General features: G+C 44.0%; 1 protein-coding gene across 1 annotated transcript in view; it reads left to right on the top strand.

The window, feature by feature from the left end:
- The window catches only part of cnksr2a (connector enhancer of kinase suppressor of Ras 2a), a 74,736-nt gene extending 55,084 nt beyond the window's left edge, over window positions 1–19,652 (top strand). The window contains exons 14-20 of the mRNA XM_053611434.1: window positions 4,727–4,775; window positions 5,136–5,311; window positions 6,831–6,904; window positions 7,870–8,009; window positions 8,725–8,828; window positions 11,091–11,580; window positions 18,758–19,652. Of these exons, the coding sequence (XP_053467409.1) occupies window positions 4,727–4,775; window positions 5,136–5,311; window positions 6,831–6,904; window positions 7,870–8,009; window positions 8,725–8,828; window positions 11,091–11,580; window positions 18,758–18,891 (1,167 nt within the window). The 3' untranslated portion in view covers window positions 18,892–19,652. The remainder of the gene's footprint in view (window positions 1–4,726; window positions 4,776–5,135; window positions 5,312–6,830; window positions 6,905–7,869; window positions 8,010–8,724; window positions 8,829–11,090; window positions 11,581–18,757) is intronic.
- The last annotated feature ends 1,237 nt before the right edge of the window (window positions 19,653–20,889 follow it).

Raw genomic sequence — 20,889 nt, 5'->3', positions numbered from 1 at the left:
CCTTCATATATATTTGTTTGTTTGTTTGTTTGTTTGTTTACTTCCTTGAATACTTATCTACAGTATTACAAAAACCCTGGAACGCCAGAACATTTATTCATTATGTAGATACTTACTCATTTACATATACATTCATTATTTTTTGTTTACATTTGCACCTATGTAATTGATTGATTGATTGATTGATCGATTGATCGATTGATTGATTGATCGATTGATTGATTGATCGATTGATTGATCGATCGATCGATCGATTGATTGATTGATTGAGTGATTGATTGAGTGATTGATTAATTGATTGAGTGATTGATTAATTGATTGATTGATTGAATTAATGATTGAATGAAAACATATCTTTACATTTCCAAGGTTTTGAATGAGGTTGTTGGCCAGGATAACCTTTTTTTTCATTGTGCTAATATAATTAATGACTAATATAATATAATATTTAAATATAAATGTAGAGCTGTCTTTCTGACCCAACATCCTCTTTCTTTTTTTTATTTTTTGGCCGTCTCTGTGTCTCGGCTCAGGGCCACCCAAGCGTGTGCAGAGATTAATTCACATTCACAACGGCCGTCTGTATTTAGCTTTCATCAGGAGTGTCTCAGCCCTTTCTTAATATCTGCAAACCCTGTGGGTGTAAAGTGTGTGTGTGTGTGTGTGTGTGTGTGTGTTATTAAGGATATTAGGAGAAGCCATACAAGCCCTGTAGCACCTCTCGTGTCCTGAATGTAGCCTGCACCACACACACACACACACACACACACACACACACACACACACAGGTGTATGTGATGCTGTGTGAGCAGATGGTACCTGTGCAAGTGTGGGCGTGGCTCACACACCATGTCACCTGCCATGCTGAGTCATGTGTTCTGATTGGATGAGCTCCATCTGTATTGTGTCCCAGATTGGCCAAGATTTTGGCATATACATGGTTCTGTCCACCCAAAGAATTCTGGGTAATTCTCCTCCCTCTACATATCTCTAAATATAGTGACATTGTGTTAATGGAAGCAGGGTGTGGAGATGACGCAGTAGAAACGTCCTGCTGGTTCTGTTTACACACACCCTCAACGGGATAACGAGAGAGAGAGAGAGAGAGAGAGAGAGAGAGAGAGAGTGTGTGTGTGTGTGTGAGTGTGTGTGTGAGAGAGAGAGGGGGGGGTTGACAAATGTGTGCTTACATGCTCTGTAGTCCACTCAATCAGTCCAGTGTTTGGCCATTTAAGTAGCAGGAAAGAATGAGAGCGAGAGAGAGAGAGAGAGAGAGAGAAAAGAAGAAGAGGTAGAAGGTGAAACAGAAAGCGTATTTAAACCCTCATCCACACTCACACACGAGTTTTGGCCACACAACATTTTTCAGTATTAGTTCAGTATTAGTCTCTTTTCTCTTTTTTATCTTTAAATTGTCTCTTATTTTTAAAATGACATTGTATTACATTTTACAGAAAAGAAAAGAAACTATTCCTATCGCTATTTCCTTCTTCAGTCTGCATTTTCTATCACTTCTTTTTTCCTCTACACGCTTCTAGTCGAACAATCTGCCAATCTCGGAGGCAGTTTACCCGCAGGTGATTTTAATAATCCGAATGTGAAGCCGCTGCGTAACCGCGTAACCTGACTCTGAATACCAGGAACTTTATGTAAATATTTATGTAAATAACTTTCGTGTCTGATCCACATTTCGCTCATCGTTTGAGATAATAAACATAATCCTAAGTGTTGTTTTGGTTCGATAAAAAGCCTTCAAACAAAACATTTATACACAAAAATGTAGAAAACAGTGAGCGTTACAGTAAATTCTGCCATCTTGCGATTGTTGAGGTCACGTCATGATCACACGTTGATCTAAAAGGCTGGGATTGGTTCTCAGGCGTGATTACAGATTTAATGACTTTGAATAAAGGATTTTTTAAAAAATATCAGTGGTTGAGAATAGCGTTTTAGTGTGAATAGAAAAACGAAACAGATGCGTTTGGCTTTTTTGTTTGTTTGTTTGTTTGTTTTTTAATTGGTGGTTGGTTTACCAGTAGGACTTTTGGTAGCATTTTATTTAGGGGCAGTGCTCACGTGTGCCCTTCATGACTGTCGTAAACACATGTGATATTTATAAAGATGTGTTCCAGTTGGTGCCAGCTGGCAACGTGAGGTTGTGTTATGAAACTTTTCCGGCTGATTTACACCGTTACTGGAACATATTTTGAATAAAGATGATGTTTATTCAGTTTTTGGCTGTTTCTCCTCCCACTGGTGCGCAGTATTGATCAGCTTATCTGCATTTCTGCTGCACTGTGTGGAAAGTTTGCAATTGTTTAGAGTGGAGTTTTATTGGCTGTTATGCAGTATTGAGAGGGTTTAAGTGTGTGTGTGTGTGTGTGTGTGTGTGAGAGAGAGAGACAGAGAAAGAAAGCTCAGTCATTAGTGTATACTGCAGTCTCTGACTGCTTGAAAAAAAGAGAGAGAATTATTTATATATAGTTTATAAGCTCCAGCTGAACGGCATCCACCGAATGTTGCACGTGGTGGTGCAGGAGGACGTGTCGCCGCCACGTTGCTCCAGGATTCCTGGGTCGATCCTGTCCGTGTGTTTTACACGTTCTCCTCATCTCCGTGTGGGTTCTCCAAGTTTCATTCCAAAAATGTTTCGCAGATTGGCGAAATTACCTCTAGACATGAATGAGTGTGTGCATAGGCTGTCTTCCTGTCCAAGCGGTATTCCCACGTGACTCCCAGTATTCCCGGATCTACCCGCCACCCTGACCAGGATAAACCACTTACTGAGGACGAATTTCTAAACGAGCCATGGATTTGTGATTGAAAACAAACATGTGGGGACCCCTGTGCCCCCCAACCCCCCTCCCCTTCTTCAAGCGAGCCCAGAATCACCGTGTGGTGCCGACTCAAGAACTCACTCAAGTATGAAAACATTCAGAGCCAATTATTCTCATTATACCAGAATGTCCAGAATTATTAAGCTACAGGCAGCATGAAAAAAAACAAGCCTCCAGGAAAACCTCTTTGGATTTTCAGTGATCCGTTACAGCTTCCTAAAATGCGTAGGGTGTAATTCTGCAGCTGTTCTCAGTGGTCTAATGTCACAGTTAGTAATACTACCTTCCATTTTTGGGCTCGGAGCATGTGAATTGACAGCAGGTTTCTACTCGCTCCCTGAAGGCAGCTCTGCATTTTATGAACACTGACTCTGGAAAGCAATTCCATTCTCAATTTAGCCCCTTCGCTCTTCAGAGGGAGCTGCGGCGTTCTTTCTGACCCTTGTAATAGAGGGGCATACAGAGTAGGTGCCTGAGAGAGAGAGAGAGAGAGAGAGAGAGAGAGAGAAATGGTGGAGAGGACGAACCAAAAGAGAGACTGGGTATTCGTCATGGCAGAAAACTGGAGATATGAGTCATGAGATGAACTGACATGAAAATGACGTTAAAACTGAAGAACATGTCCTTATCTCCTTCCCGACCTTATGGTGATGCCAGTGTTTCTCAGCTTCTTGTCCTCCAAAGTACGGCTCTGTGTGACCCTGGTTCTTCCTTGATTAAAGAGCACTTCATGTGGCAGTCAGTCATGTCATTATGGAGATATGGAGCTTCAATCCAGAGTAAGTCCCAGTAAGATTTACTCCTGGACAGCAACTCCGGTGAACCATAGAACTGGAGATCAAGGCACGTACCTCACTGCCAGCTAGTCAGGAAACTGAACCAAGGTCAGCTAGAAATACTCGGCCTCTTGGGGTCCAGTTCTTGGGCACTGGTGGTCATAGAACCATGAGCGAAGTAAAGATCACATGGTAATAGATTAAAATTTTAGGTTGGTCTTCCATAGCTCCAGAATACCACAGGACTCCAAAGTCAGAACATGGTCTTGTTTGAAGCCCACTAAAGAGCACCTTAAGTGGGTAAAATGTAATGTCAACTTCTGACTCAGTCTCAAAGACTACATTCCATTTCCATCCAGTGATCCAGGCCCAGTCTTATCTTCCTATAATTCCTTTGATGGGAGCATAATGACTATGGAACAGCTCTCAGATTTACCCAGCATGACACAGCATCTTTAATATCTACTCAGCTTCCTGCAGAGTGCATCAATACATCAATTAGTGTCAAGCTAGATTTTGTTACACATTAGACTGTAGAACACAGTCCTATAAGTAAGTACATGGAAGAATCGCTTTCTAGTCCATTTGTTCTCTCATTATCTCTCTTCATGCTTTAGGGACAATCGCTGACTTTAATCCATCATAACCACATCATAATTGCTCATGAACTCTTGGGGCCTGTGTGTTACTTTGAGACTACAAGAGTGCCAGACATATTTACAGATGCCTCCATCTAGACTTTTCTCATTCATCTCTCTGACCCCTGCCCCTTCATCTCTTGCTCTCTGGGCAAAGCAATTTTGCAAAGTGGCTGTCTTTTCACATTCAAACACAGAGCCAGAATCATAAAGACTGCCCTTGCTTATCCATTTCATCATATCAACCCGCTAAGACCTACTGGACATGATTTCTGTTGCATCTACATGGTCACATGGTCAAATCGAGCTCTTCTGAAATCAGACACAGTTCAGGGCCTTCACAGTAATAAGAACAACTTCTCAAAAAAATCCGAATACAATCTGAAACTGCAAACGTGTCGTTCTTGTCAGTCCTTTCCACAGTATCAATGCTAATCAAAGTCCCAAATTCAAGGTCACTTTTTTTATTTTGCAGACATTCCAGGGATCCTCCCTGCTATCAAAGACCAAGAAGAAAAACAAAGGTTGGTGTCACATGTTTATTGATCGTCATGCCATAATTATCAAAGGTATTGAGTGTGATTATGTGAACACCATGCCAATCCAAAGAACACAGCCTTCCCAAACCTGGTCCAGGAAGGACATTTGAGTATTTTCTCTGCTACTGTACCAACACACCAGATTCAACTAATCAGCTAATTTCCAGACCATCCTGAGTTGAAGTGAGGGTGCTAGAACAGGGTAACTGCTGCACTTTGCAGGACATGGTGTTCTTCAGGACCAGGGTTTGGAACTTATGCTATAGAATATCACACATTGCACCAAAGAGTACCTCTGACTTCAACGATACTTGCTTCATTACTGTTTTTGTGTTGAATCTGCAGGCATGCCCCTGTCCTCCATCAGCAAGAGGAGAATTTCGTGCAAGGACCTGGGTCGAGGAGACTGCGAAGGCTGGCTCTGGAAGAAGAAGGATGCCAAAAGCTACTTTTCCCAAAAGTGGAAGAAGTACTGGTTTGTCCTAAAGGATGCCTGCCTCTACTGGTACATGAACGAGGAGGTGAGTGATTCTGCTCGCACTCCGAGCTCCATCAAACCGTGCGGCATTAAAATCGGACTTGACACAGCCTGCAGCTGACGGCTGTCTGTTCGAATTGAATTGAACAACGTCAGTGATATGGTGAAAGCTGACTTAGTGACTGAGGCAAGTGTTTCAGGTATGAATATATTACATCATGATTTGTAGGTCTAGATAGATCATACATTACGTTCTAGGGCTTCAACGTGCGCGGTGTACCAAACACATCTCACAGCCGAATCCCATCGCTGATTCTTACTGTTTCATCCACTTAAAACGGCAAGTGAAGTACTTTAATAAGCAACCAACTGCAAAGAAAACCTGCGATACGGTGTAGGAGTGTAACACAGCCGATCGACCCCTCATAAATATTTCCATCGAAAGCAAATCCACGTGGCCATTACAGCACAATGTTAATGGAGACATACTAACATGGTTAGCTAACTGCATTTGTAAAATGTGCAGTTCATGCAGCTATCCATGAATTGGTCCCAGTGCTGCTAATTGTTACTTGGGTGCATACAACTTTCCATCCAGTCATAAATTCTATCCAGTGCATGGCTATACGGTATCTACCCAAAAAATCCTGATTGGATCATCTTCCTTTAGGTGGTTATAGATTATATCTCAAAGAGATATGACAGCGACTCTACTTATTTTTCTAAACATAAACCATTCTCTGTTGTGATTTATCCAATCACATGCGTTCATACAAATCATTTAGCTGAAGTTGAACTCGTCGGACCAGAGACAGAGCTTATCCAACTCGTTATAATCATGGAATTTTATGTAAGTGGACTGTCACAAATTTTCGTAGAACAGTACACCTAAGGTCTAAGGATTCCCCTCAGACGTTATCAACTTTCTTAGCATCAGATACTGAAATACACTCGCTGGACTGCCAGCAGAGATTTTAATTGGCATGATCCGAGCCTTGGTTGATGTGTATTAATCCCCTCCTGCTGTAACAGAGCACCGTGCTACAGTGATAAGCTGCAGATGAAATGCTCCCACCTTCGTTCCCTCTCTACCCCCCCTCCTACACCCTCTAGTCCTGATTAATTACCCGGTCTGGCTGTTCTCATTATCGTAGCCTGGGCTCAAGGCGACTCTCTCAGTCAGCAGAGAAGAATCGGAAACGAGGGACTCAAGCCCGGCCCAGCACACTCTGGTTCCACAGGGACTCCTGAAGCCGAGCTGAGCCGAGCTGTAATTGATGGTTTTTTTGTCCAGGAGCTCTGAACTGTATGGATAGGTTTTGCAAACACAGGCAGGCTCATAGAGCACCATAATGATTTTTGTCTTCCGTTTATTCCCGTGAAGTCACTGTCATGAAGCTGAAAGTCCCTCAGCATAGTGTTTGTTAGAGAACAACATACAGAAGTGGAGAAAGGAAGAAGGTGCAACTTCTAATGAGGACGAACGTGTCACATGCAAGATTCTCCCCGAGGTTTTACCTGGTTATTGTTCACACTCGTTCCCTCACACTCTTCCCTATTAGGATGAGAAAGCTGAAGGGTTCGTCAGCCTCCCGGAGTTCAAAATTGACCGTGCCAGCGAGTGCCGCAAGAAGTAGTAAGTGTTCGTACAGGTCTTCGTCAAGTCTATGGGTGTTTCTTCTACTGCATGTTCAAAACACAAGAATTGCACCAAACAGGAAAGAGTACTGTAGAACTTTGTAAAAAGTTGTAGTTAATTTTTTACCAACTCGAGTAAAAGCGACTGGACCATCATTTCATTCCAACGTGAAAGATGAGCTCGAAATAAATTTGTCCTTTGGTCTGATTGGCTGATTGGCTGATTGGCTCGGGTTGGAGGTTTGAATCCCAACTCTGCCCCGTGTACATGGAGTTTACATGTTCTCCCTGTGCTTCAGGGGGTTTCCTTCCTCCCTCTGACCAAAGACATACACTGTAGGCTGATTGGCACTCTCCTATTAAGAAACCGTGTCCACGGTTTGAAGGGTAAGCTGACCGAGCTTCTCTTACAGCTCACTTGAAGTTCATTCATAACTTTACTCATAAAAAATTTCACTCCTCGAGTGTCATATTCATGTATTTAATGTATTTGTGTACTTAACTAACTCCTTGAATGACATTTGATAGTGTTTTTGTGTGTTTACAGCTTAAACCAAAAACTGTGGTTACATCAAACTGTCAGAAGGTGGCACTGGACTTAATCCTGTCGATATCCTCACTTGAGCCGATATCATGCAAGAAAAATGTGCTTAAGTTTATGATCGGAATAATGCATAATTAATACCCGCATCTGTTTCAGACAAACTCCGCCCTCATGTGCGTAACTCTCACGTAACTTCAGAATAATGCTAAAGTCTAGCTATGTCCAGCTCCATAGCTACGCCTGAGGTCTGAACACCAGTGTGTGCAATTTCAGTATTAAATCCTAAACTGTGAATGTGGCCCATTGTGCAGTGGAAGAAACCCCAAATGTTTGTTTGTAGTAGAGAGATATTGTTCACGTCATTGATGTTGTTAAACCGAGACGCCTCGCTGTGACCCCTGTTTCTTTCCGTGTCCTAGTGCTTTCAAAGCGTGCCACCCCAAAATCAAGAGTTTCTACTTTGCGGCTGATGGAGTGGACGACATGAACAGGTGGCTGAGTCGGCTAAACATGGCGGCAGCCGGCTATGCCGAGAGAGAGAAGATCCGTCAGGAGCAAGGTGAGGGGCGGGGAATACTGTATCTTGTCAGGGGGTGGGGCTTGAGCATGTCCTGATTTAGCAAATTACAAACTTTACGTGACGTCACTAAGAGTATCTTTTTGAATACTCATTAATGCGCTGTTTAGCATACAATGCTGATTATAATTACACAGTACGACAGTTAACCTCACGTTAGCTAGTTCGCTAGTAAGCGTGACTAGTTTCCTACCCAACTGCCTGTCCTCTCGGAGGAGAGAGAGCTCCATCCCTCTTTCTGTCTTTTCCTTCTGTCCTTCATGTCTTTGGTTTTCTCTGCAGAAATGTTCTCATTCACACAGCATGACTTTCCCGCTGTTCTCTCGCTCAGTGAGATAGATGAGCATTTTAAGGAGGACACACACACACACACACACACACACACACACACACACTTTCAGAAGTGTAGAGGAAGGCAAAGATGAAAAGAAAATGAATGAATAAAGATGCAGTAGCTCATTCAGGAGCTCTTCTCTTCTCTTCTCTTCTCAACATGTTTTCTTCTCCTCTGATGCTAATGTTGACTCTTTCTGGGGCTGGTATACTATCATACACTCATTAATATTCATTAAGCGCTCATTAGTATTTGCATAAATTTGAATGCAACATTTCATAACTGTACAGTCTTAATGGAAATTGACAGTCTGCCTACCTGTCTGTCTGTCTGTCTGTCTGTCTCTCTGTCTCTCTCTCTCAGCTGATTACTGGAGTGAAAGTGAACACGAGGACAACGAAACCCCGTCTACGCCGAAGCAGGACAGTCCACCACCACCGTACGACACGTATCCCCGCCCCCCCTCAGTGAGTCAGACCTCACCCCTTTCCCCACACAGGTTACTGATTCGCTGACCTTGATTGTTAGCTCCTCCCTCTCAGTTTTTACCCACATAACGCCTCACGTCTGTAAATTTTGCGCGTAGTCTCAGAGTTAGTTGTCCTTCAGAGCAAACCATGCTAATGTGTTATCTAATTATTAGCTAATCAGATAATCATCTTGATTGATCTACTTAACAATGTAAGAAATGAGCCGTGATAAATCACGATCGATATATAGTTTTGTTTTGTGTTAATTTCTTTGGCCATAAGCCAGTTTTTTTTGCTATTTTTGTGGTCAGAAATGACAGACCTAAACCGACGTGGGTGAAGCGTCTCAGTGGATGTGACATTTAAAAACCTGCCAACGTTCTCACTTGGGATTTACAGATTGCTCTTATGTTTCTGCTTCTCAAGGCCAAAAACTACTCGGGATTTTCACGATTTAAAGTCGTTTGTGGATGTTTGCTGTTTATGTTGCATCGTTTTAATATAAACACACTACTTCACCGAAATACTGATTAAATACAGCTGATGTTAATTATTCTATCTGAAGCAGAAATGGTGTGAAATGTGAAATCTATAGCTCTATTCTACGTGGATTCATTTTAATAATGGATAATGATGGTCAATAAAGATGAAGTTATATCCTGTCAGAAAGTACGTATATCCTGCTTTGTCTGTCTTTATATTCTGTGATATAAAGACACCTTCAGAAAGTGTTTTTTCCTAACAAACGGAATTGGTTGAGTTTTTAAAACGCGAAACGATAAAATACACACAAAGTTTAAATTAAAAGGACGTGTCAGAGAATCAACGTTTACGATGGTTTTAGATTACGTATTGTGTCCCTAGCACTGAAAACTGTTATGGTCATGTGACCTAGTAATGATCATAATTACTATCAGACCTCCTTTGTATTAATTATTAATTAACTACGTACGGAAAACGAATCCCGTCCAAGTAGTACTTAATTAACAAAAGCTTCACAGCACAAAGCTGACATTGAATCACATTGAACTTGGCCCTGATTGGATATCGCTATAACTTGAGGTAATATCTTCACTCTAACCCTGCCCCTTTTTAATAATGACATGGTAATAATCATTTCTTTTTGGAAAAAAACAAAACAGCTAAGTAGAAGGATGTTATAGTTCCTGATATTAGCTTGTACTGTATATTTTGTCTGTCTTTAGCTGGAAGTGTGTGTGTGTGTGTGTGTGTGTGTGTGTGTGTGTGTGTGTGTGTGTGTGTGTTTGTGTGTGTGTGTGGTGTGTGTGTGTGTGTTCAGTAGCCAGTGAAAAGTTTATTTAAAAGGCACAGAACACCACAGAACTGCTATTTTAGAAATTCTACAGCAACACTGGAATTAAATGTTTTTATGTTTCCAACTTCTTTTTGCTCTCTTACTTTCTTTCTCCTCTCTCTCTCTCTCTCTCTCTCTCTCTCTGTCTCTGCCTCTCTCTCTCTCTCACACACACACACACACACACACACACACCCACACCCACATGCTGTGTGTCCTGAGAGAGGCAGGCGAGGAGTGACATTGTTAACCGCGAGACTTCATTCGCCAGAGGAAGATTACAGAGCGCTGCCTTTACACAGGCTTTAAATGGGTCCTCTGGGAAAGACACAATCTCTCTCAGTCTCATTTTCCCTCTCTATCTCTGTCTATCTCTCGCTCTGTCTCACTATTCAATCTCCTCTCTCTCTTCGTGAAAAAGAACTCGGCATATTCATCCTTCGAATTAACGCTCACTCTGTCGGATGATTAGACGGCTAGAAACATAAACATGACGTCGTCTGTAGGGACGATCTGACATCCGTTTAACTGCGTTATCAACGCGTACACAACAGAGCTGTACAGCCGACGCGCCACATACACGGATTTACAGTACAGCGTGTGTAAACGTTGCTATTGTAAAGTTTCATTAAAGTAAGGAGGCATTTATGTAACATGTATGGAAGGAGTCTCCAGTGTCAGCGCTTTGTAACAGTCAGAGGTCTTCAGAACAGAAGAGTTTACACTTCGTTGCGGACTTTCCACAACATTAAATGTATCTATAAATGGATAAAAAGTAAGCGTTTTCGAATTGTTGTGGTGTAAGAGGAATAAAACACTTTGAGACTAGCTGCTGGTAAATATAAAATAGTTGTGCTTAATATTGATCTAACAGTGACCAAGATAAAACAAAATGACATCTCCATATAATACATCAGCTAAAATCTCTCCATCTTTCCTAACAGATGACCTGCGCAAGTCCGTACCCGGGGCCCAAGCACAGCAGGCTGTCGTCCACCGAAACCTCCCACTCGCGCTCATCTCATGAGGAGTACCGCTCCGATCCTCCGGGTGGAGGGGGAAGCAGCAGCGGTGGCGGTTCTCCGGCCCGTAAGTCGGCGAGTCATCGGCGTTCGTGGCAGGACCTGATCGAGACGCCGCTCACCAGCTCGGGCCTGCACTACCTACAGACGCTTCCACTGGAGGACGCTGTGTTTGTTGAGCCGGGCAACGGGATGTCCCCCGAGCGCCGCCGCCAGTCCACGCTGCCCGCCCAGCGCACGCTCCTGCAGGAGCACTATGGACCCTTCGACATGCCCGAGGGCGAGCGACTGCGAGACCCTGTGGCCGGTGGAGGGAAACCCCGCAGCTTCACACTGCCACGCGATAGCGGCCTGCATGCGCTCCTCTCGCCCTCCACTAGCATGGCCGAGCATCGTGATCCTCCACACAGAGGTGACGGTGGGTCAGACATGTTTTAGACACACATGATGACGTTACTGTATTAATATTGTGCATACACAGAATACACTATGTGGAGAGATGGATGGATGCATGGACAGATAGAAATCATCTGGACCATTACAGATAGAAAGATGGTGGGATGGATGGATGGGCAGATAGAAATCATCTGGACCATTACAGATAGAAAGATGGTGGGATGGATGGATGGATAGGTAGGAGAGAATGGCTGGATGGATGGATGGATGGATGGTAGGATATATAAGGCAGAAAGATGGATGGATTAGAGACAGAGATATAGAAAGATTGATAGATGGATGGAGCTTTACACTTCTGTGCGACAGTGGACTGCATGCACTCCTCTCTCTCTCTCTCTCGCTCTAGTGATCCGGCAGGTCAGGACCGGTTCTCGAACTTACAGACATGTAAAAGTCCTTCCAGTATCTCATGTAGTCAAAGATCTTCAACGCTGATCGGTCGGCCCGTGTAACTGAGCACACTGGTGCAGCGACCCGTCACCTCAGTTAGATACCAAACACATTTTCCCAAAGCTCTTCGAAAACAAAGCTAGGTTCCTATGGTGTTATTTTTTGCGTTAAGTTTCTGCCCGTGCAAGAACATATTTTGAGCACACAAATAGCTCGCATGCGCGTAATTGCAGCTCGTGCGTGGGAAACTAGAACCATGAGAGGAAAACAGATGTTCACATGCGGAAAGGGGAGAACTGGTTCATACAGTAAGCATACTTACGATAAACATTAATAATCAAGAAAACATGGACTTGGAATTGGGTCTGTGAATGGATGAGACAGACGGATGGATTAATAGATGGATGGATGGATGAATGGCACATAGATGGACAGATGGAAGGCTGGATAGATATTTACATGTAGTAGATGGATAGATGGACAGATGGATGGATAGATAGATGGATGTATGGAGGATTGGATGGACAGATAGATAGATGGATGGATGGATGGTTGAATAGATGGAGGAATCGTTGGGTCTGTGGATGGATGAGACAGACAGATGGATTAATAGATAGATGGATGGATGGATATTTACATGTAGTAGATGGATGGACGGATGGATGGATGGTTGGATGGATGGATAGATAGATGTGTGGATGGATGGAGGAACTGTTGGGTCTATGGATGGATGAGACAGACAGATAGATTAATAGATAGATGGATGGATGAATGAATGGCACATAGATGGACAGATGGAAGGCTGGATAGATATTTACATGTTGTAGATGGATGGATGGATGGATGGACAGATGGATGGAGGGATGGATGGATGGATATTTACATTTTGTAGATGGATGGATGGATGGACAGATGGATGGATGGATATTTACATGTAGTAGATGGATGGATGGATGGATGGTTGGATGGACAGATGGATGGAGGGATGGATGGATGGATATTTACATTTTGTAGATGGATGGATGGATGGACAGATGGATGGATGGATATTTACAGGTAGTAGATGGATGGATGGATGGATTGATATTTACAGGTAGTAGATGGATGGATGGATGGTTGGATGGATGGATATTTAAATGTAGTAGATGGATGGATGGATGAACTAATGAATTAATAAATGTATATAAATGGTATAAATACTAATGTATGTATTACAAATGTAAAGTACAAATACACACACAGTCACTGCTTACTGAGAAACCCACAGATGTGAAACTTGATGCGAGTCTCAGCGAGTCTCAGCGAGCTGCAGATGTAATAGCCGAGGCGAAAGCTGTGAACAGTGAACATTTATTATTGATGCCAGCGACATGACTGCTTTACACATATTTACACTGCAGGCAAGTCTGAGCTTCTGGAGGAGATGGAAAGGTCTGGATGTGAAGCAGGTCTGTGTTTATTAGTCTGTCCTTTACACCGCTGTCCTGTTACGCCACGCTCCACGCTCTTGTGATTCTTCTCTTCAGTGTAGATGCTCAAATCTTCAGAGGTTCACGCAGGCATGTGCATATTTTTCACTGGAATAAAACACACAACGCACTTTCAGATGAAAAAGTAAACACTTTAATCTAAAAAACAAAAACAAAGAATGAATCTACAGTCCCTCCTCTTGAGGAACCTGTGAACACTTAACCACTCAAAGAACCCTTGAAGAACCCTTTTTCTACAAGTGTAGGACTCTGAAGGTGGCTTCAGGCCACAAATAAATCAAATTTCAGCATGAACTACAGAAACATTGGAAGGATTTGTTTACTTCTTGACTCCTCCTCCAGTTCTCATCTTTGTACACCGAGTATTTTTGCAAACACACAAGAAAAGATGAAACTTCATCTCTCAATGGTCTCCATGTTGGAAAAGTAGCTTCTGTATTTTACTCTTGTTTTATTTAAATGAAACTCTTGTTTAAATTATTCTGTACCAGAGCGAAATGTACTCGCGCTGCTGACAGAAAAAAACACCCCAAAACCCATACAAATACAATACGCAAACTGAATTACTTTTCCTTAGAGACGTAGAAAACAATACACACTGAAATGCAAATAAATGAGTCAAATAAATAAATAAAAACAGGAGTACTCCTTGCTAAGAAGAAAAAATCCTGCTGTTAGGTGTAAATATTTTTTTGTCCGTAAACACTTTTATTGTGTTTTATTACACTTCACTTTTCCTCTTGTTATGATTACTATGGACTCTTCTCCACAGTAAACACGAGGGGTGGAGTGAAGGACTCTTGGGGCGTGTCTATATCATGACTGACAGGATCGGTGAATAATACTGGACCCGCGTTCTTTTGGCCGCGTCATTTCTCAGGCGTACGGGTATATTTTCCACTTTATCTGTAATAATAAGGATCACTGCAGTTTACTGACCTTTAAAGTTAAAGTGGAGAAAAAAAAAATAATTTAAAAAGTGATTAATTTATAAATTAATTTATAATTACACCCCTGGAGGTTCTAGCCACTTCGCTCGGTGGTACGTCTGATGCCTGGAATAAAATAAATAAATAAATAAATAAAAACCAGTCGCCTGTTCCTTTTCTGAAAACGTTCCTAAAAATATGACTGCATCTTAATTAAGTTTTAATGGTGCTGCTCGTTGTGAGAAAAAATGTAATTAGGGCAGCGTGTTCGGGGCCGTCGATGGCCTCACATTCAGGCTCATCAACAGAAGAGAGGATTTTTTTTCTCCCCAAAAGTAGGCTTGTGTTTGTTCCAGGTTTTGGAGTTGTTATTAAATCCAGGCATGCGGCAGATATGGATTTTTCCCCCCTTTTTTCCGCGTTCCACACTCTCGTTATTTCTCCGGCTTGTAGAAGTGCGGGAACGTTGTGAGCAGGATGGTGTGTTCTTCTGCTTCTTGCTATGCTCAGACACGCACACGGAGACACGACGCCATCGTCAGCAATGCTAAAAAAACCACACACACACACACACATACACACAATACAAACCCTCATAGAATTTGTAATGGTTTTAATGGTCATAATGGGAATCGTATTGGCATTTACTGGTCATTTGATGCCTTTTATTTATTGGTATCTAGTGGATACCGTTAAGGATGAGTAATGGTAATGGTAATAGTTATAATGGTTAGCTGATGGTTTGTAATGGCATTTGTAGTGGAAACCATATGGAGTTTTTTTTTCCAGCAGGGATGCAGGAATAGTAGCACGGCTTCTTTCGCCTGAGTCTCAGTTCACACGTATACAGATATGTTTGAAAATGTACAGTCGGACGGTGTTTAAGCATCTCTGTGCACAAGAGAACCCCAAAGGATTCGACAACATTCAGATAAACTGTTTTATACAGCAGTTAGCTTCGGTCCAATCATCTGATTAGATGCGCGGCGTTCTGAGAGCGCTGATGTTTACTCGACCAGGACGCGTCACAAAGCACAGCGTAACAAGCTACATAACGACAACGTGCATAACGTGCAAAACATGGTCAAAATAAAGATTTATACTGAAGACAAGAGGCCTAAACGTTGATAAAAAAAACACCCTATGTATAGCTGTACAGGTGTGGGCGGGGCCTGAGCTGGTCTGAGTGTAGAATTTCCCACACGTTAACATTTACTGATTGGCCGCTGTAATCTTCTTGCGTTTCACTAATCCACCGTCCTGACGCATGATACTGCGCTGAACTCCTGCAGCGCACTATATATAAACACAGTACAGTGTCTCGATGAACAACCCTTTATTCCCCTCATATCTCTCTCTCTCGTTCTGTCTCTCTCTCTCTCATTCTGTCTCTCTCTCTCTCTCCCTCGTTCTATCTCTCTCTCTCTCGTTCTGTCTCTCTCTCATTCTGTCTCTCTCTCTCGCTCTCTCTCTCTCTCTCTCGTTCTGTCTTTCTCTCTCTCTCATTCTGTCTCTCTCTCTCTCTCCCTTGTTCTCTCTCTCTCTCGTTCTGTCTCCCTCTCTCTCTCGTTCTGTCTCTCTCTCTCGTTCTCTCTCTCTCTCATTCTCTCACTCTCTCTCGTTCTGTCTCCCTCTCTCTCTCGTTCTGTCTCTCTCTCTCTCTCGTGCTGTCTCCCTCTCTCTCTCGTTCTGTCTCTCTCTCTCGTTCTGTCTCTCTCGCTCTCTCTCTCTCGTTCTCTCACTCTCTCTCATTCTGTCTCTCTCTCTCTCGTTCTCTCTGTCTCTCTCTCGTTCTGTCTCTCTCTCTCGTTCTCTCTCTCTCTCGTTCTGTCTCTCTCTCTCATTCTCTCTCTCTCGTTCTGTCTCTCTCTCGTTCTCTCTCTCTCTCGTGCTCTCTGTCTCTCTCTCTCTCGTTCTGTCTCTCTCTCTCGTTCTGTCTCTCTCTCTCATTCTCTCTCTCTCGTTCTGTCTCTCTCTCGTTCTCTCTCTCTCTCGTGCTCTCTGTCTCTCTCTCTCTCGTTCTGTCTCTCTCTCTCGTTCTCTCTCTCTCGTACTGTCTCTTGTTCTCTCTCTCTCTCTCTCTCATTCTGTCTCTCGTTCTCTCACTCTCTCTCTCTCTTTCGTTCTCTCTCTCTCATTCTGTCTCTCGTTCTCTCTCTCTCACTCTCTCTCTCTCGTTCTGTCTCTCTCTCTCTCGTGCAGTGGAAGCGGACGGATATTAGTCATTCTCGATCTCCAGCCTGTTCCGCCGCCTGCTGAAGAGTTCTTATCGTTTGTGACACACCATGCCCCAGACGCCAGAGACAAAATAACTGCACTTTTTTTTATTTTTCACACAGTGACCTGGGACTTTACCTGGGAACGCAGGACAGAGTAGAAAGCCTGGGAATTGAGATCTACGCTGCGTTCCACGCAAACTCAGATCTCTGTATTTCCCGCTTTGATATGATGTCATAGGAACAGAATTTTTTTTCCTGAAAAATGCCGTAAGAAAAAAACGCACGCTGTTTTTTTTTCTATTCAATAATAAACATCGTCACGCAGATCGCTAATTAGCCAAGCTGAGTCTCTGAAGTAAGTTAGCGTTGTAAACCTGCATTGCATTCTGGGACTTTGAGTCCAGTGTTCCGACATCTCTAAACCTGGATCCAACACTGGAGTTCTCATTAATGTGATGTTGAATGGTGAGTGAGTGAGAAACTTTACTGTTCTAAAAGCTATTTTAACAGCGCTAACAGCGTTAACAACAAGCTCTCACTGGAATAACGCAAACCTTTATCACATTATGACCGGATCCACTGAACACAACACAAATATTTCAATGTATTTCACTATATATACACTTCTCAGGGTGGAGTTTAATTTAACTTTAATCGTCGATAATCATCGACTTAATCTCTGTACTGTATATTTGACAAGCTCCGCCCCAAAGCTCATGAATAATCATAATATAATTCACTGTGAGGAAATGCTGCCCTCTTGTGGTGATGTGTGGAAGTGTCCAAACACAATAACTTGCACCTGATGTGCTGAAGCTTGTTCTCATCACATCACATTCACTTTGGCGTTCTGAGGGAGCATTCTCAGGGAGCGTTCTCAGGGAGCGTTCTGAGGGAGCATTCTCAGGGAGCGTTCTCAGGGAGCGTTCTGAGGGAGCATTCTCAGGGAGCGTTCTCAGGGAGCGTTCTCAGGTAGCATTCTCAGGGAGCGTTCTGAGGGAGCGTTCTCAGGTAGCGTTCTCAGGGGGTGTTCTGAGGGAGCGTTCTCAGGGAGTGTTCCCAGGGAGCGTTCCGAGGGAGCGTTCTCAGGGAGTGTTCCCAGGGAGCGTTCTGAGGGAGCGTTTTGAGGGAGCGTTCTGAGGGAGCGTTCTGAGGGAGCGTTCTCAGGGAGCGTTCTCAGGGAGCGTTCTCAGGGAGCATTCTGAGGGAGCGTTCTCAGGTAGCATTCTCAGGGAGCGTTCTCAGGGAGCGTTCTGAGGGAGCATTTTGAGGGAGCGTTCTCAGGGAGCGTTCTGAGGGAGCATTTTGAGGGAGCGTTCTCAGGGAGCGTTCTGAGGGAGCATTCTCAGGGAGCGTTCTCAGGGAGCGTTCTCAGGTAGCATTCTCAGGGAGCGTTCTGAGGGAGCGTTCTCAGGTAGCGTTCTCAGGGGGTGTTCTGAGGGAGCGTTCTCAGGGAGTGTTCCCAGGGAGCGTTCCGAGGGAGCGTTCTCAGGGAGTGTTCCCAGGGAGCGTTCTGAGGGAGCGTTTTGAGGGAGCGTTCTGAGGGAGCGTTCTGAGGGAGCGTTCTCAGGGAGCGTTCTCAGGGAGCGTTCTCAGGGAGCATTCTGAGGGAGCGTTCTCAGGTAGCATTCTCAGGGAGCGTTCTCAGGGAGCGTTCTGAGGGAGCATTTTGAGGGAGCGTTCTCAGGGAGCGTTCTGAGGGAGCATTTTGAGGGAGCGTTCTCAGGGAGCGTTCTGAGGGAGCATTCTGAGGGAGCGTTCTCAGGGAGCCTTCTGAGGGAGTGTTCTCAAGTAGCGTTCTCAGGAAGCGTTCTCAGGGTGCGTTCTCAGGGAGCGTTCTCAGGGTGCATTCTCAGGGAGCGTTCTCAGGGTGCGTTCTGAGGGAGCGTTCTCAGGGTGCATTCTCAGGGTGCGTTCTGAGGGAGCATTCTGAGGGAGCGTTCAGAGGGATCGTTATCAGGGTGCGTTCTCAGGGAGTGTTCTCAGGGTGCGTTCTGAGGGAGCGTTACATGCTGCGTTGTCTCGACTACACGCACATAAACGAATACTTTCTTTATCTAATCTCTGTGTTTTTTTCTCTCCCACGCGTCCGAACACACCCTCAGCTTCTCCAGGGCGTGTCAGGGTGATGGATGAGGCACCTGAAAGTGCTGAGAGAAACGATCACAGCTCCGGCTCGACTGTATCAGCGTGGGAGGGATGTAGTGGGCTTTTTTATTTTTGGCTAAACACTAAATGATGAGTGTGTTAGTCAGCGTCAGGTCAGTTTGAATTGATCTGGAATGCACTTATTTATTTGTTTATTATTATTTTTATTTGAATCCATTTGTTTGTTTGTTTGTTTGTTTGTTAGAGCTTACGCTTCAGATCTTCTGTACAAATATCTTTGAGTAAAACAATATCGATCCGAGAGGCTTTCAGTAATATTTCTCAGTGTTGTGACTGTTTCTGGCTTCTTTTTTAAAAATTTTTATAAAGCTATCCAGACCATCACCTTTGGGGTTTTTTTAAATAAAGGGTTTTTTTTTAAAAAATAATAAAACCCTGTATATTGTATTTTCATTACAAACTGCATCATAAAGCAAAATGTTTGAGGCTTAGCAACATCCGATCTTTATCAGGAGATTAGGAGATATCGCTGTGTTACCGTAACAGACTGTCTAAAAACAGAGCTCTGTGATTGGCTGTTTGAAATGTCAAGAGTAAGAGTAGCTGGTTCTTGATTCTTGTTTGAGAGGAGAAGATCAGAAATCAGACCTTCTAGCAAGAGCTCTTTATCGCTTGTGGTAATATCGAACTCTGTGTAATAGAGATCTGAGTTTATGTATTTTTTTGTGTGTGTTTTGTGAGAAACACACACATAAACATTTCTACATATCATGCTTTAATATTTTGAACGTTATACCGCTAACAGCGCAGTGATTGGTTAGTTTATGCCGATGCAGTCCTCATTTCACTTCTGATTGTGACGTGTGTGTGTGTTTGTGTTCTTTATGTGTGTTTGTGTGTATGGCGCCCCCTTCAGGCGGGGATCATGAGCGGGAGCACGAGCGTCCGTGCCATGCCGACTCTCTGGGAGACCTGTACCGGGCGCTCGAACGCGCCAGAGTGTCTCCTTTGGGTGAGCCGCGTCTCTCCACCCGTCTCGAGTACAAGCACTCGTTCGTGCGCCGCTGCAACGACCCGCTGCTCAACGACAAAGTGCATCGCCTGCGTATCCTGCAGAGCACGCTCAAGGTACCCGCATGGGTTTCTGTCTGTCTGCGTATCAATGCGTCGTCATCTGTCTGCGATGTTGTCCGTCTGTCTGAGCGTCTCCGGGGCTCGGAAGACAGCGGTGCTCTTTTAGCGAAGCCATGCTTTGGACAAGTTCTTCCTCGGTGCTGCTGTCTTGGAGCCTTGTTTTTTTTTGTTCTACTGTCTAGTAACATGGCTGTGCTTTGCTGTGGAGCAGAACTAGCTGTCGAGGCTAATGCTAATCTGTGACTCCGGTCCTGCTGTGTGCTTGTTCTCTGGCCGACTCCTGTTGCATTGTGGGTGCTGTGAGGAAGGATACGATGCAGTGTGGAGGGGCGGCAAAGCCCACAGTGTCGGAGGACTCTGGTCAAAGCTAGCATGGTGTGTGTGTGTGTGTGTGTGTGTGTGTGTCCTTGCTAGTCGCTAGTCTCGCCTGTTGAAGTGCGCTAAATCACTTTAACACGTGAGCTAACAGCCGTGACTCATGCCTCTGACATCCTAACCTGTATTTTAGCCCTGGAGAGAGAGAGATCGAGAGTGTGTCTGTAACATCCAACCCTTCGCTGCTCTGTTTCTGCGCTCTGATAGGACAGGGAAGGCGAGATAGCAGTGATTGACAAGCTACTGGACAAACCCAAGCTTACATCCTCCGACTTCCAGGAGTGGAAGAGAACGTACACGGAGCTGTTCTCAGCCGAAGACAAGAAGGACCGCCAGCCTAGTCCGCTGTCGGAGCCGAGCCCCGCATCCACTCCCGAGCCCACGCCTCGCACGCCGTCCCTCTCGCACACACACTCCTACATCGAGACTCATGTCTGAGTCATACACACACACACACATATACACAAACACACACACACACACACACACACACACACACACACATTTTCAGGTTCTAACTGGCCCGTCTCAGGACCTTAAAGTGTTACACAACCAGTACTGTAGGTTTATTTAAAGGAAAACTCCAGCTCCCTGTGCTAAGACTCCAAACTCACTTATA

This window comes from Ictalurus furcatus, chromosome 23 (genome assembly GCF_023375685.1).
Source record: "Ictalurus furcatus strain D&B chromosome 23, Billie_1.0, whole genome shotgun sequence".
Classification (NCBI taxonomy): domain Eukaryota; kingdom Metazoa; phylum Chordata; class Actinopteri; order Siluriformes; family Ictaluridae; genus Ictalurus; species Ictalurus furcatus.
Note: the sequence above shows the minus strand (reverse complement) of the source record. Positions and strands in the feature narration are given on the sequence as shown.